The sequence below is a fragment of the Triturus cristatus genome, chromosome 11, assembly GCF_964204655.1.
Source record: "Triturus cristatus chromosome 11, aTriCri1.1, whole genome shotgun sequence".
In the NCBI taxonomy this organism is placed as follows: Eukaryota; Metazoa; Chordata; class Amphibia; order Caudata; family Salamandridae; genus Triturus; species Triturus cristatus.
The window spans coordinates 823,198,843-823,216,228 of record NC_140594.1 but is presented as its reverse complement, the minus strand read 5'-3'; the positions used below and the strand labels follow the sequence as shown (position 1 = coordinate 823,216,228).

General features: G+C 41.7%; 1 protein-coding gene across 1 annotated transcript in view; it reads left to right on the top strand.

Moving 5' to 3' along the window:
• Positions 1 to 17,386, top strand: part of ADAM9 (ADAM metallopeptidase domain 9) — a 764,238-nt gene that overhangs the window by 365,028 nt on the left and 381,824 nt on the right. The window contains exon 4 of the mRNA XM_085634568.1: positions 9,609 to 9,687. Coding sequence (XP_085490694.1) covers positions 9,609 to 9,687 — 79 coding nt within the window. The remainder of the gene's footprint in view (positions 1 to 9,608; positions 9,688 to 17,386) is intronic.

Below are 17,386 nucleotides of genomic sequence, written 5' to 3'. Positions count from 1 at the left end.
TAATGACCTTGCATATGATATCACTCATAACATGTTAAATTACATCATAGATGACATCACTGATATCTTCCAAACTACTGCTACTAAAATTACTAAATAAACCTGTGCATCATATAAAAAACTTAAGTTCATTGTAAAGGGCCTCCATCAACTACATCATAGATTGACTATATGTACGTGTGCATGTAAAGAATAGAAATAACATGGTCCTGGAGACAAGTCTGGTTGAGTATGGTAAAATTACTATGGTGCACACTTTAACAATCAGTAAAGTATGGAGTGCAAACACTACTTGATATAAACAAGCTTGAGACTGAGTGCTGTTTGTGTGATCTGCTGACACACTTTTCAAATAAGTTGTCACTTTAATCCCAGGCCTGTTGCCAAACAGTTTTTATATATACTGGAGTTTTATAAGGCACAGCTATCCATTTCTCGAAGTTCACTGAGACATTATACATTGTTTAAGAATGTATAATATTTGGGTGAACCATTTATAGATGTTTTAAGTGACAGTGTGATTGTAAGTGTTGTTTGAAGGGTTTGTGTCATTCTGCTCATTTCAGGAATATGTGTACTGTATTTTTATGAACTACGGAGGGTTGCCCATAGGGTCCGACTGTGTGCATGCCTTCTTAGGAACTACTGTATAGATGTAAGGCTGTTGGCTTAAACTTCTATGTCAGATGAGGTATTTAATAGGCACATCCCATTAAAGTAAATAAAGACTTAACACTTTTTTGGACGGCAATCAAGCCGTAATAATTTGCTGATCGTATTAATGCCTACAGAGACATTTCCTATCTTACACAGCTAAATACCAGCAAAATGAACATAGTATCTACTACTGTGGGTGAGTTCACAGATATGCTTCATGTCCTGCATGTTGCAAAAGGTTACGTCTGTTAGTACTAGAATGGCGAGTGAAGATTGGTTCTAGGTGTAGCTTGTTGAATACCTTCCAGAGCAAAAGGTGTTTAGCACACAGTCACATTTGTTTGAACGTGTCATCAGTGACGTCATTTAACATGTCACGATTTATGTAATGTGTGCTATATGCAGCGCATGACGTGGTGTAAGTAGTAGTCCACTGAACTATAACTGGCAACTTTCAATGGATTATCGGTTTTTAAATTTCAATATGTAACAACATCTAACTATAATATCACTTTAACACTTGGTTACTTCATTGAATGTATATATATAATGAATTTACACGTGTGTGTACTTTAAGTTTCCATATAAATATTCCACGAAGTAATACAAGAGGCTATAAAGTTAATCGCGCTGTGGCTACTGCGTTGTAAAGTACTGCGATGCATGGCATCGCTTTGTGATGTCTGACCTTTGTTTCAACGCAATTTACAACTTCAATATGTGGCAGATACTTTCTCTGAAAAGTTTTAATATTGTGAGCATCTACAATGGGTGTCTTTCTTTTGTGACCCCTGTGGCATTGTGTGTTGCTCTACTTACCCCATGCTCCTGCCACATATGCTCTTCATTTGTATTTTATCCAAGGACAGTAGATCTGGGGCTTTCCTTTCTAAAACAGTTCATAGGGTGCATACTTAATCTTGTAGCTAGCAAAACTTCCAGGCTCGAATACAAAGGCACTGTTGTATTTGAATGTGTCCTTTGTTTGTCGAATGTGGTACACCCAGCTTTTACAGAAGTGATCTATGGAAAACATATTCCAATACACTGTTTTCTACAGTTTCCTACGTATGTCAAACATCGAGATTCTGTGGAAAAACATATTCCCCAGCTCTTTTTTCAACAGTTTTGTGTGCATGTTAGGCCTAGAGTTTGTAATCGTGCTTGCCACTGAAGCAAGACAATTCAAAGTAGTGCAGAGCCATCTCCTTGAATGTTGGTACCCTAGTGATATGTTTTTTGGACGCCTTCTCCCTTACTTTGCTGGCACAAAGCGTGTGCAGTTGACTTAAGAGCTGACGTGCGATCTGCAAGTAAAAAATTTGAATTCTTGCAGGGCCAGCTCTTGCGTTCATCCTTCCACCGTGGGATTGCTTACCAATAAGTTGTTTCATAGTAACGTCTGTTATTTAAGGAGCCCAAAAAACATATAACTGCCCTGTTAAGTGCTGTACAGACATTTTGTAAAGCAGCACCTATCACTTAAGGTCATTTAAGGGCTCTGTCTTGAGAAATCTTTGGTAAATATAGAATAAACGCTTGCGTTTTTTTTTCTTTCAAAAGGTTTTTTATTAGGTTTTAAAAACAGAACAAAACAAAGTATAAGAAAAACGACTGTGATATGGCATTATAACAGGATACGTAATGTTCAGAAAACATGTGCAGAATACGAAAGACCATCTAACATTCTTTCATAAGACAGAAACACATGTGAAAGCAATATACATAGCACTGCAGTAATAATACGAAATAAAAGCACAAAAAAGAAACAGGAAGGAAATTATGGAGTGGTTCACTGAGGGACCTCTTGCCGTTCAGTAGTTGGGTATGCTTCTAAGAGTTGAGTTAAGGGAAGTTTGAGCCAGAGTATAACACATTTACAAATGACAATTATATGTCGATGTTTGAATGGTCCATATTTGTTGATAATAAGGATACAAACTGGGCACACATATTATAGATTGTGATGATAGAAAGTTAACCCAATGTCCAAGTCCAGGAGATACTCACCCAAGCACGGGGAAGGGGGCAGTCCAAGGTCCACAAAGGATCAAGGAGGTTTTGTCATGGAGAAGTAAGTGTCTAATGATATCCATATACTGTTATTTTGAGGTTTACAAGGGGAATTCTGAAGAGAGATATTGCCTGCACCTCTTAAGAAGGAGATCCAGTTCAGCCAGGCCTCAAAGGTGGAGGCAGCTGTGTTCTTCCAGTTGGCCAATATCGACTTACACTCCGAAGTCAGTTATATGTCCACTAGGAGTCTATCATTCTGTGTGTGGATTTGGGGATCTAGAAAACCTTGAATTAGTGAAAGAAACTCTTTGTTAAGACGGACCCCACAAAGAGTGTAGATGAAGTCAAACACACTGTCTCAAAAGGAGGAGACCTTACTGCAGTAAAATAGAACATGACATAGGTCCACGATAGCTGCATTACAGTTCCAACATGAAAGATTATCTTTAAGAGACATTTTGTGGAGCCGTGACGGAGTCCAAAAGGATCTGTTAGAAGCCAATAGTTTGTTTAGGAAATTGTGGGAGAGATCTTGTGGGATACAACTGACTTCCAAACTACTTTGCAGTTATCCCGAGGGATGGTTCCATGATATTAAATTTTTTCATGGAGGATGTGGATTTGGGTAGTAAGAAATGGTATAACTTGGAGGCTTGGTGGCTGACTTGTTAAATGCTAGTATCGTCTTGATGATGGAAGGATCTTTGTCAGGAAAGTTTAACTTGGACAGGCTTGTTTTGAGTTTAATAAAGTCCATATTTGAGAGGTTATCCTGATGTATATTTATTTATTTTATTTTATTTATTTTAAAGGTTTTCTATAGCGCTGGCTAGACCCTGAGGTATCAGAGCGCTTTACATGAATGTGAGGAGGAACAGTATACAAAAACAAAAACTCTTGAACAGAATCATTGCAATAAGAATCAATATACTCAGGCAAGCAGATAAATATGAATGCAATTTACAAAAGAATTCTATTAGGTAACTTGGGTAGTTCGAACTTGGGCTAGGGTAGGTGGGAGAGTGATAGGAGGGAGACAAAGGGATTAGGAATTAGGGGAGTAGAAAATCAGTGGGAGGTCGTGTGTGGGGCTAGGGGTCATATGTAAATACAGAGAACAGGGAGGGGGTGGGGGGGGGGGAAGAGTAGCGTGATGTTTAAATTCTCTGAAGGAGAGAGGGGCACCCGAGGAGCCCAGTAGTCTTGGAAAGTGGATGCCTTTCGATGCCCACGATTTCCAGAATATGGTTTTTCCTTTTATTTTGATTTTTGCGTTACTCCACCATAACGACATATTACAATGAGTGAGAGAGGTCTCTGATCTGAGTATATCAATTTTTGTCAAAGCTCTTTTGGTATTGCAGAAGATGTATTTTCCCGAGGTAAGGGGTAATGTGTTACTAGGTAAAAGTGCACTGAGTAATTCTTTTTTGACTAATAACTAAGTGGCGGTATAGTCGGGTGGGGGGGGGGAGAGCCAAAGAGAGCCTTGTCTGACTAGGAAGGCGGTTTGGTACTTCTTGAAATCAGCCTGGTTAACACCGCCTGGGTGGACTGGTAAGCGTAGTTTCTTAAGAGATATTTTTGCACATTTGTTTTGCGATATGAATCTTGTTAATTTGTCCAGTTTGTGATGAAATTCCTCCGTTAGAACAAGGGGTAACATACTGATCAGATAGCTGACTACAGTTTTGCTTTTTAATCCCATTGTACTAGTAACATTGTTAAAAAACCTGATAGGATCTTTAGACCATTGATCGGCTGATGAATTTATGGGCAAATGATGCACTTTTAGGCGCATTGGTGCAGTGACATTGGAAAATTTTGTGTGAAATGTGAATACTACTTTTCAAGGGGATTTGTTGAATTTTAAGCACATTACAAATGTAGGAACACCTTACATGGACCCTACGGCAATTTATTTGTGCTAAGAAAATTGCAGTAAACATAAGCCTTTGTGGTAGAGTAATGGTTGTGACCTTCAGTTCCAAAGACCAGCTATCATTTTTTGCTCCCACCATGCAGAAGACACTCAACCAACTGAACTATCTGATACTCTTGGGGGCCGATTACAATCACGTTCGGAAGGGCTCCGAATCGGATTCGGGCTTGCCTGATTCGATTCGGAACCCTTGTTTCCGACCGAATCGTACCCAGTTCCAAGCGACAGATTACCTTGCCTGGAAAACCAATCGGGCTGTCCGAATCGATTCCAAAAGGCAATTGTTTAGATTTAGCCTTTCAGAGCTGATTCGTACAGCTCCATAGACACGGTTTTCCGAGCGAGCGAATACGATGACAGATTCAGACAGCCGTTCCGATTAGGTTTGCCCCGAACAAAACGGCTGTCTGAATCGGTCTTTGAGGGCATGTAGCAGGCCCCCCTTCACCCGGGAACCCTCCTAATCTGACCCCTGGGGGTACCGAAGGGACCCGTCTTTCGGAACCAATTCGGTCGGAATGCTTTCCGAATGGAATCGTAATCGGCCCCCTTGATCGTGAAAGCTATCGTATTGCCATTGGGACCATCAACCTGGAGCACGCACTCAAATTTTTGGAGCAAAGATAGCAAGTTTTTACTCAGTAAGAGTTGGACCAGCCGTCCTGATATATTCAACATTAGTGGAATCTTAAATTTTTTGCGAGCGCTCTCTGATTTTTACACTACTGCCTAATAGATCCATGATTTCTGTGCCACTTTCAGCGAAGACCTAAATGTGAGTTGCAGTTTCACTTTTACCATTACATGAATGGCCCTAAATATCCCTTGCATACCATGTTAGCTACAATGCCAGCATCGACTCGAGGTGTTTTTTTATAAAATGGGGTGGGGCTTGGTAGCTGAAAACAAGGTATTTCAGAAACAGAAAAATGAATTGTGTTGATGCAGGTGTAGGGCGTGGTTTGGAGTTGGAACCCTGACCGGTATGAGCCAGCGCTTCATCAGACTAGTATGTAAAAAAATCAGACTTAATCCAAAACTTTACAGGCTTTAGCTGTGAAGTGACTCTCAAGCTGCTGAGTTGGAAACCGGGGTGGAACATGTTTCAGTTTCATTGCAAGCTCAAAGTGTGGGGGTAGGAATCTCCGAGACCAGTGTGTGATAGTGGCAATAGAAGCTAAGCCTTGTGATATTTGAGGTGAGAAATTTAGCAACTGTTACCTCAATGTGGGACTGCAAAGTTAAAAGCAGTTCCCCGTGTTCTGCAGGGCAGCTCCATGTTGTATATAGAACGGGGCAATTGAAAGCAGAACAATGCCTACTCAGTACAAATTAATCTATGGATCTTTACAATTGAAAAGTACCAGTCAGTCTGGCAGGCGGCAGTATTTCCCCTACAGAGTAGTGTTTGGGTAACTAGGGACCTCTGTCTGCATGCAAGTACTTAGGTTGAACCCTCCCTCCAGGGGATTTTCTGCCAATAAAGATGGTGTATTTCCCTAAGACTGCATTCGTACTTCGGGCAAATGGCGCTAGCATAAACACGTAACCCTATATTAGGTAGGGTAATGTTCCTGCTGCCTTATCATAATTCCTACACACTAATGTAAACAAAGGGTTATCCCAGCTATAGCGCCACATTAATGTTCACGAACATTAAGTTTAATTTAAAACATATATGCAGACATAGGGGGGCTCCTGATGCCAGGGCTGGGTCGAGGCGGCTCAGTGGACTATCCTCTTAGACTAAAGGGTGGGTCGATTAATTGAGGTTCCCCCCTCAGAGGTGACCTTGAGATACCTAATCCTTAGTATGGCGGTTCCTTCGGATTAGGGGCTCTTACCACTGTCGCCTAAACAAAAGAAATCGTGAAGTTCAGGTGCCCAGGGAATATGGTGGGACGTCAATGGTACAGAGTTTTTAAAAAAAATGTATTTCTTTATTGGCAGGTTAAAACACAATACAGTATACAGTGCAGTATCATTAAGAAGAAATCTCTGAGCAACAAGTATATGCATAAGCTATAGCAGGTATCTGCAGATCAATAATGTAAGTCCGCATATAACAAATATCACGAGTAGTCAAAAAGGGAATCCAGGATATCTGCTAGCGAACGGTTTGGGAATATCACGATCTTCCCCACCAAAGTACACATACATATCACATACTATAACCAATAAAGTTTCAATTCATAAAGGGGGAAATAAACTTTTTTATGGAACTCCCAGCCCTCCCGAGCCGGTCCCTCCCACCATGGCTTCCATTCAGTATCCCGTTATTCATCAAATAGTAGTTTCCAGTTCTCGTCACAATTCCGCCTCCTGAAATCAATTTTGAATGTAGTGGTTCACGCTTGTTCAGGTGTATAGCACAAATCCATCGGGCCACTCCCTCACCCTAATCCTTTCCCCGCGGTTCTCCCCAATCCTCTCCCCGGCGGTTCTCCCCAGGGGGCTCCAGTAATGCTTGTGTCATTGCATTCCAAGCCAGCAGGGCATCTGTCGCCTTCGTATCCCTGCGCTTTTTTCTCATGTGTGCCTCTTCTGCCCCAGCCAATTCAAGTAGGTCCCGTTTCCAGACCCCAGCCGTTAGGGGTTGAGGAGTAAGCCGACTGATCGCTATTTGTCATTTTGCCACAGTAGGCCCCAATATCGTGCATCTCCTACTCGGCGTCTTTTTGGGGTTGGTGGGGATCTGACCAAGTACACACTGGATGATCTGCCGGGATGTCACATCCAGTAGTGTGTTTGATATGGGACAGTACTTCCACCCAATAAGGTATAATAGCAGTACAGTGCCACAACATATGCAGAAAATGTGCTGGCTCTGCACCGCAGCAGGGACAACTCTGCTCCCTAGTTGGGTAGACAGAGTGCAATCTCTTAGGGGATAAGTACACAATATGAACAATATTATATTGCATCTGCTTGAATCGGGCACACATTGAAACCCTTCTGACCCCAGCATGAATTTTTAACCAGTCTTTGGGAGTAATAGGCTTGTCACTAAAGCGCTGCCAGGCCTCGTCTAACGGTGCTAGCCGCCTATTTGTGCGCAGCGCCCTGTATAAGTGTGTAATGAACAGTAGACAGTAAAGTCACCAGTGTATGCAATGGTTCAGGGACCTCAGGGAAGGTTTGCCACAGTCTGTGTGTCGTGGCTGCAATTTTACCGTATTGTAAGAATTGCTCCCCTCCAATGCATAAAGTATCCGTTGCCTCCTGCATAGTGATCGAACACCCCTCCGGATGGAGGTCTGTCAACATTATGCAACCACCCTCCTGCCATTTATTGACTGCCATAGGGTCTATTATTTGAGCAAATGGGCGCATTATGCAGATATCTAAATCCAGGGCATGCGGTGTATGTCGGATTACTTGTTTTGCCGTCCTGTCCCAAAGTCTACCCATGAGGCGGATCAGATGTTGAAAGTGATCTAGGATGGCCGACCCACGCATTAACAACTCTCCAAGCTGGTGCCCGTCATGTGTGACATCTAATAAGGTTCTCTCACAGTTAGGATCACCATCCAGCCAAAGTATGGCAGGCTGTAGATGGGCTGCTAGGTAATAGAGCTTCAAACTTGAGACCTCCATCCCTCCCTTGTCCCACGTTGTCTTATGTGTATTGAGACCTACTCTGCCTCTCTTACCTGCCCAGAGGAGCTCCACCAACTGGGAATCACGTTTCCAAAATACCCCCGAGGTATCTCGTACACAGCCCCCTGCAAGACATACAAACACTGGGGCAATATCACCATTTTAATTAGTCTAATTTTACCCATCACAGGTAGTTTAAGGGTGTTCCAGAATATAATTGTGGGGTGCAGATTGCGAAGTACAGTTATTGGGCTTAACTCCTTACAAGGATTTTATGCATGTTAAAAACCCTGGTGGTACAGGGGAATGCTGATAGATGCTGCCTCTCATCGGGAATTGACGAGAATCTATAATGCAGTGGTGACACACCTCTAAAAAGTGTCATACTAATAGGCAACAAGATTACATTTGAGAAGCAATAATTCTAAAGAGACCGCCAAGAGGATGCATATTGTAGGAGTCTCAGCATTGTAGACACTCCTAATATTTGATTATGGCAAACAGGAAACAAGCTCACGCATTGCTGGAACCCCGCCTGCGCTCCCAGGTAAAACATGGTCTTGAACGTGAGAGTATGTCCTCCTAGGCTGGTGCATGAGTTCTTAATGAAAATGTTTTGCATGCTGGAGCTAGTGTTGTGTGTGTTGTGATCACTCTCGCTGGTTGCCTGTGTTCTAAACTGCTGGCCGGTCCTAATTGTACCTTAGGCTGAAGCTTCCAGTGCCATCTTGTCATCTTGGAATACCATGAGGTTTGTTTATTCATTACATCATTAATTGTTTCCATTCCTCTTTTTGTTGAACTGCTTGGAACGTTATTACCCATGAGGGTATCCAGGCGCTGGAGGCGGGGACTGCTACTGGGAGTTGTCAGTTGAATATACAGGTTTCTAGGCCCTATCTGAACTTCTGTAGGGTGGGTGCAGTCCGGAGGTGAAGTGGGAGGCCATTCTAGGTCTTGCCTGCATGGTAGGAGAAGGTGGTGCCGCTTCTGCTTATGTGGAAGCGGGCATGTGGGCAAGGGAGAGGGAGGCAAAGCACAGTTGTCTGCCGGGTTGGTGGAAGTTCAGTCTGTGGTTGAGGTAGTCTGGTCCTTTGTTGTTCAGGGCCTTGTAGGCGTAGGTCAGTAGTTTGAACTGCCACCTTTTTTGGACGTCGATCCAGTGAAGTGCTCTGAGGTGGGAGTAATGTTCTCTGGAGGTCAAGGATGATTATTTTCATGCCTCTCTTATAAATGCAATATGGCTAGCTACCCAAACGAGATGCTGGCAGCTGAAAAGTAGTAGTAGAGGTAACATGGACAAGGACTTTCATGAATGCATGCTTAATCATGCTCATGAAGTACGATTGACTGTAATAACTTAAAAATAATAACTTTTTATTTTTTATTTCAGAGAATTTTTATCCAAGGATTTTGTTGTATATACCTATAGCGAAAATGGGACTCTGCTTACGGATCGCCCCGCTGTAAAGGTTGGTCTCTGATTTCTCTACACACATTTTAAAACATGTTGAGCCTCTACAGGACTTACTGGAGTTGTTTGTTATATCCACGTACAGCATAACATACCTTTGATTTTCCTTTATCTTGCTATCTAACAGTCCACATTAATATGCATTAGACAGGTTTATTCTTTGTACAGTGCACAATGACCATATCTGTGGAAGATACCTGTCACTAAGCACACAGGCTGAATCTTTACTATTTGTTTACTGGGGTCAAGTTGTTGAGTCAGTGAAAAGCTCTCGTTTGAATGGGCTGAACGCAGAGTTTTGGCAATTCTGCCAATGGGAAATGTCTTCCATTAGTAAATGTTATTTAGAACTAAAAAGGCTAGCCGGTATTAATTTTGGAAAGTGCCTTTTTTTTTTTTTACAAATACTGCCTCCCGCTTAACCCCCTTCGTGATGGCTGTCTTGAGATCATGTGGCTTGATTCTAGACCTGTACTGTCCTCACGTTAAGTTCCTTCACCAACAATGAACTTAACTTTTGATCAGGGAACTCATATGGGGCCTTCCACACTGAACAAAGCTCTTGCAGAGTATTCGTTCATAATCACATTACATCATCCTTTTATTTAAAAGTACAGCATTAAATTCATCAGCAATCAAAGAACAGTAAATTCTTAGAAACCTATTGATCACAGATCAGCTATAATTTTAGAGAATCTAAAGTTAAAAAAGAGACCTTTTCAGACGTGGTCTGTCTGATGTAAATGATCTCCCTGGGTTGGTATGTGACTTGTGGCTACATTATGAGGGGCTCTGTAAATATACTGGATATTCCCCGCCCTCAGAGTTTGTGGGATACAGGTAACGCAGGAGATGGGGAAAACCAGGCCCATTACAAATTGGTTATATATATTAATATATTATCACAAACAGGAGAGGGGGTTCCGAGGAGATCTAGAGACCTAGAAGGGTTAGCTCCTCCACCAATACTTATATCACAATCAAAGAACTCTTGGGTGTAAGCAACAGAAGTAGATGTCAAAGTGAAGAACTAGCTGCAAAGGGATATCTCTTTAAACGGACAAAATCCCTCACCCACCGAGGTGGCATGCTTCATCATTGGGATTCTCCTCGTGCAGTGATGCCTAATCACGACACAGGCTACAACCCTCTCTTTGCGAGCGAGGAGCTCAGGGATTGTTTTTGTATAGAGGTGGGTATGCTAAATACCACAGTGATGCGCTCCCTATTACCTTCCGAGTTTCGCCCCCCAATAATTCCTCATTTTCACTGTACTTTCACATTGAAATTTTGGTTATTTTAAGCAGCCAAGATCTCCGGGGAAAGTAAAGAGATCAACAGTGTTCTTGCGGTTCTCATAATTCTGTTGTGGCAGTAGCTGCTGCTGCCTGCCCCATCGCAATGAAGAGGCCATGCATATATGACCCACTATTGTTTGAGTGAGAGGAAATGAAAAGCTGATTAGAGGGTACTTGAATATACACAATTCTTGGATATGACTTGTATACTTTTCAGTTTTCACGGGTTGGCAAACCTTCAAAGTACATTAGTGTCAGCAGCCATAAAGCTCATCTTTACTTTAATTGTTTTTTGTTTTCTGACACGATTAATGCATTTCTGGTAGGGATGTGTAAGATCCAGCTAATCTACATGTTTTGGATGTGGCTAAGTTGACTTGACGAAAATAGGATATATATTTATATATACACACACACATATATATATAGATAGATATTAAATAATATTGATTTTTTTTTTTTAAAGTATACTGTCTCCTAACATTGGCAAAGACATGTTGTAAATTGTTACCTTGTACAGTGCTTAAACCTCCAGGTAAGTCTTTTTTTGTTTTTTTATTTAGGTGTTATTACTACTGGGAAATTAAAGAAGTTATGTTTGCAGATCTGTGGGTGTAGGTGTTAATTTTAAATGAACAGGCGAGTCTTGAGACGTTTTCAGGAACGCCTCAGAAGTGGATTGTGTCGTAACAGTAGAGCAAGATTACTGATACTAATGTCCATCTATAGTCGCATTAACAATGTACCCATCTCGATCTGTAAAAGTGGTTTCTGCGTTCTCTTTCAATATTCTTTTATTCATGAAAGAGCAGCTTGCTGTCCCCTTTCATCCCAGACTCTTTATTTCTGTAGTTATCAGGGGTCGAGAAGGGTTTTTAAGAGTAGCCCCCCTAGCATGAACACTGTACACATGGAGAACCCACAGGGGAAATCAGGTAGTTGCAGGTCCATACTGAGTTTGCATCAAAGCTCAGTGCTTTGAAATTACGCGAGGAACATGTCCATAATGCTAGCTGTCTACGGTGTAATCACAATTGTCATGGTTCTCCATCATAAACTGCATTATGCAGTTCAGCAAACTATTTTGATGGCGGAATTTGTAGAGGGATTTTACCTACTTTGTCCCCAACCCCTCTGACCTTCCAGAAGTGATGAGGTGTCCGAGAAATGCCCCCTTGCCATGGCAGTGTCAGCGTCTCCTAATAAATAGGGAAGAATATGTGAAAGCATGTTGTGAAAAAGGGTGTCGGCCTCTGTGAAGGCCTACAACAGTCAGAATCAACCATTCCCTCAGCACATGATACCAAGTGACCTGTTTCTAACCTCTTGAATAACAGATACGATTATAATCCTACTGAACAGTAGTAGAGACCTTGTCTGGTATTGTGGGTTCAGCACTGAAGGCCACATTTGGAGTATTCTGCTGAGTTCAGACAGCCTCACTCTAGTAGTGTATTGCGTCCAGTCCTGAAGGCATTGTCTGAACTATTATCCCGAACACCGGAAGCTACTAGTTGTACGTTTGTGTATTTAGATAAATTGCCTGATGCTTGTTATTCTGGATTATTGTTGACATGAGTTTTTGGGCCGTACTTTTGTTTTAGGAGCTTTGTGTTTTTCAAGTGTTTTTCGTTAGACGGTGGTTAATTTTACTTGAATATTCAGTTGTTAGGTCTCGCCTAGCGAATGCAGCGCATGCGCTGCTTCGCCTTGGCAAGACTATTGTTGTGGGTTTGGTGCACGAAGGGAGACCAAACATGTGCGCGCCCGGACAGCCGATGTGCATGCTCACGGCTTCTGCATCAGCTTGGGCCCAGACAGCACATGGGCACGCGCACGGCGTGTCTGTCAGCTTGTTCTTCATCCGTTTGATTGCTGGCTTGGTATACACCAGAAGGGCTTTCATTATCCCTTTAAGACTGTGCTTCCAAAATACCTTCTGCTGAACTGGAGTAAACGCATACGACTTCTTGCAAAGAAACTAAAAAACAAAAAATCACAATCGCACAAAAAACGTGTTTTTCATCATTTTGATTGTTCCTTTTCTGTTTACCTTTTAAAGTGCATTTCATTTTTTTAGTCATTTATCCAGAGATTGACGGCTCGTTTGAGTAAATGTATGCACTGTATGTGATTCATCAAACATGCTAGCAGTATGCATGGAAATCAACTATGCGCACAGCTTCACAGGCACCCCTGGCCATTCAGTGTTATCAAGCTGATGTTACCTGGGGCAGAAAATCCAAGTGATTACACCTCTTAGAAATGTGCAGGCACTTTTTTTGTTTGATTTATTTTTCCATTGGAGAGAAAGCCCTTCCCGTATCCCCTCTATACTACTTTCCTCCAAGAATATTGGGGTGCCGTTTCCTAAACCACCCTGAAAAGGCAATTCTATGTCTTTAACGGGAATAGTTTTGCATGTGTTGCCATTTTTTAAACAACCTAAGCGTCAGTGGGTGTGGTGTGCATGTGTACTAACATTAGTAGTGTCACCCCCTCCCCAGAAAAGGTACCTGTCCCTGTCCTGGTCGTGGATTACTGCAATGGAAAAGCCACAGCGCCAGCCATTTGTGCACTGTGATGAGCCCAGCCTCTGCTGGAACCGCCTGCTGATGATTCAGTACCTTCCAGCCTCAGATCCATTTGTGCTGGGCTCTTTACAGAGTTTCCGGTACTTTGAAAGTGAATCATTCTTCTTGCAAATGGGATCTGAACGTGTGAATGCATAAAAGAATGCATAACTAACTATGAAAAGATGACAAGCAGCATGGTCAAAGTCTTTTTTTTTTTGCTATGACCTTTTTCAAAGTTTCTCAACTTGTCTTTGCATTTCCTCCTGCAAAGATTTTCTCAGCATCACAAGATTTTCAAGCGCAGGGAAATCCTTTTCATTCAAATTGAACCCAGCTATGCTGAAAATGTATGTAGAACTTTACTCTGCTGTTTTACCTTTTAGGCATAATTGGATAAGAAGTTTATTCCTTTGTAATTTCTACCAGGATATTACTTTGGGGTTGGAAATGAACGAGTGGGCACACTTGTTCGCTGACACTGGACTGGGGGGGCTTTTTAGGACTGGATATTCAAACTCATGTGACTCTGTGGCAGGCAGTGCCTGACTGAGAGTATCTTTCTGATTTGTCCATGCCACTTCCCACTCCTCAATTAGTGAGTGATGGTTCACTCACAGCAGGGGGAGGCAGGTAGTAGGAGACTGTAAGGTAGGACTGCAGCAGTGCTTAATGTGAGTCGGTGGTTGCAGGTGGGGCCCAGCTGCAGTCATTTTAGGGAACCGGAAGTTATTTTGCCTCATCAGACTTTCACCTAGAGAACAAGAGAGAAAACCACAAAAGGGTGAAAGGAAGAGAAAGACCAGAAAACAGTGACAAAGGCAGAAAGCAGGGATGAAAAATAACCTGCAAGATTGAGATAAAAAGGCAGGCCTGGTGATGGATGAAAGAGGCATGACATGGAATCAAGACTAGATAAGCCTTGGTATGTGGCACCCCAACCTTCAAAAGTGCTGACAACGGGTTTGGTACTTGGCACGCTCATATTTGTAGCGCTGGCAGTGGGTTTCTGAGTGAAACTTTGGGACTTTATTGTTTTACAAAATAGCGTTGGACTACAGGGTGCATTATAATATTCTGAACATACTCCTTTTTACTGATGCATGTTTGGCTAGCCTGATAGGCCACAACGAGAAGAAAACAAAGTTAGACCAGCAGGTGATCTGGGGGCATATGTATCAAACGATTTTGTATTCGCAAACGCTGCGAATCGCAAAAAAACAGCGTTTGCGAATACAAAATCGCAAAACGCGATGTATGTGACATTTTCGCATCGCATTATTAAGGAATCGCTAATTTTGCAATTCCTTAATTTTGTGTAAGCATTTAAGGAATCGCAAATTGCGATTCCTTAAATGCTATGTAACACGCACCCAAATTGTGCGAATTCTCCTTAAGAAATCGCAAATTACCACCAACTTCAAGTTGGTGGTAATTTGCGATTACTTAGAAAAATGCAATTTTTGGCATTTTTCAAAGTGCCATGTGGCGCACATACATGCCCTTAGGGCATGTATGTGCACCATGTGCGCACACATGTTCATTTCAGGGGTGCATCAGGGTGTCATCATGACACCCTTGCACCTTTGAAATTATTCTCAATTTGCGATTAGCAAATTGCAATTCGCAATTTGAGAATTACTTCCCATTCATTCCTATGGGCCTCCTGGCCCATAGGAATGAATGGGAAGGTATTCCTTAATTGCGATTTCGCAATTTGCTAATCGCAATTAAGAAATATTAAGAATTCGCAAAATATGTGCGAATTTTTAAATACATCCCGTTTTGCAATTCTCAAATAGCGATTCTCAAAAAATCGCTATTTGAGAATCGCAAATACAGTATTTGATACATATGCCCCCTAGTCTTTAAGAGGCAGTCGTGGCGTGAGGTGTAAAGTGACATCCCTATGGACATCAAAAATGTCTCGGATAGACGCCTGTTTAACGCTTTCTCTTCAGTAAGCCAAAGAAAGGCTGCATATTTAGGACACAATCTACTTGTGGCACCAAATTACTTCAAAAGTGTTGAAAAATATCTTTTGTATCACTGTTTTGGAAATACTCATGAAGGAAAAATTCTATTTTACCTGTTGCAATGATATTCCTTGCCTTATGGAGTTGAGGCTCCAGTTTGAAGTTGAATAATTTTTCTGATTAACATTTTCTATTCAGTTCTAGTTACAATATGATATGGCACACACATGCATTGCTATCATTGGAGATGTGGAGGTGTTCCGAGGCCTTAGTATTTTTTATGAAATGCTCTGAATGGTGCTTTTTAGGTCAATCTGGGCAGTGCATGCGCTGATCTGCAAGGCATGTTGTATTCCGGTATGGATTTGAAGCTCCGTCCACTCTCCACCCATATTTTTCATTGGCTTGTGTCACTGTCCTCTGTAAACTGTGGCTTTTCATTGGTCAATAGGCTTAGTAGTCCCTCCTTAGTACCGCCTTGTCTTATTTTGTAACCTCCCATAGGACACCCCCTGTTACATGTGTTGTTATTTGGTAGGCTTTAATTACAGACTCCGAGCACTATTTTCTGAAATAGCTTTGTCCTGCCTGCTTTTTCAGGCAGGACACTCTCTCTCCTAATGCTTTAAAAAAAATCTTTGTAGAACACGGGCGCCAAATGCATTTGCACTGCAATAGGTCTCGCATTTGCAAGAGTTTAAGCTATTGGCATTGTAAATGACCATGCCTTTGATTTATCTGTTTTAAAAACAATGCATAAATGAAAGACATGGTCATTTACAATGCCAATAGCTCAAACTCTCGTTAATGCGAGACCTATTGCATTGCAAATGCTTGTTTTGCTTTTGTTGTGACTTGCATGAGCAGCTGTCCGGAAATGGAGAGGTGTATGACTCGAGCTGCCATGTGGGTGGTTGAGGCGGCAGACCCGCACCGGTGCTCGGGCACTCAGGGAGAACGTTACTCTTCTGAATGACAAGTTGCACATCTAGATTGGTCCTTCTCTGTAGTCCAGGTTCTCATAGCAGTCACTGTGACATTAGAACTCAACTGAAATAAGTTATTACAGAAGAGTTGTCAATTTAATCATATGAGCAAAGTTTGGATATCACAACTCAGGAGTAATATAAAAAAGTACACATTTTTATAAGTGTATCAAGGACTACTGTGTACCACAAAAGACATAAAGCGCACACTATAGAATGCTAAAAGAATATTAAACATCAATAAGGAACTACATGACTATATGGAATACCTGGTCTATTCACATACATTTTTCTGTGACTTACTCTATTGTTCTTGAAAGTCATGAGTAAGCCAGGAGTACTACATGAGTAAGTCACAGCTACTCATCCTCAGTTATGTATTGTGAAAGTAAATACAGCAAAATGTAGTCTGCAATTTATCGCAGAAATATTTTAAGATTTGACGTTTTCAGTATGTGTTTGCATGAAGGGGGATCTGAAAAGTACCTTTATCTTTTTAAGTGGGAGTTGTGATTCCACAGAGGTAACTACTTTTTACACTGTGATGGTTTGGGTAAAACACATTAGATGGAATCACTGCCACATCTCAACTGTAGATATTACAGTTAGAGGAGGTTTATATCTTCTGTTTACATTCAATAAGTGATGTCATAAATAGAGCCCTATTAAGGACATTAGGTTTGCTTTTATTACAAGTAGCGACATTTCTTTCTATCCCTGGTTATTCATGCCACATAACAGAATATAGATTTCAAAAGCTTGTACACATACAAAAGAAACCTTTATACCCATATGGTGCTCTGTGAATGAAGGTGTGACTTCAGTCAGTCATTCCACAGGCGACACTTCTGTCCAGATACTACT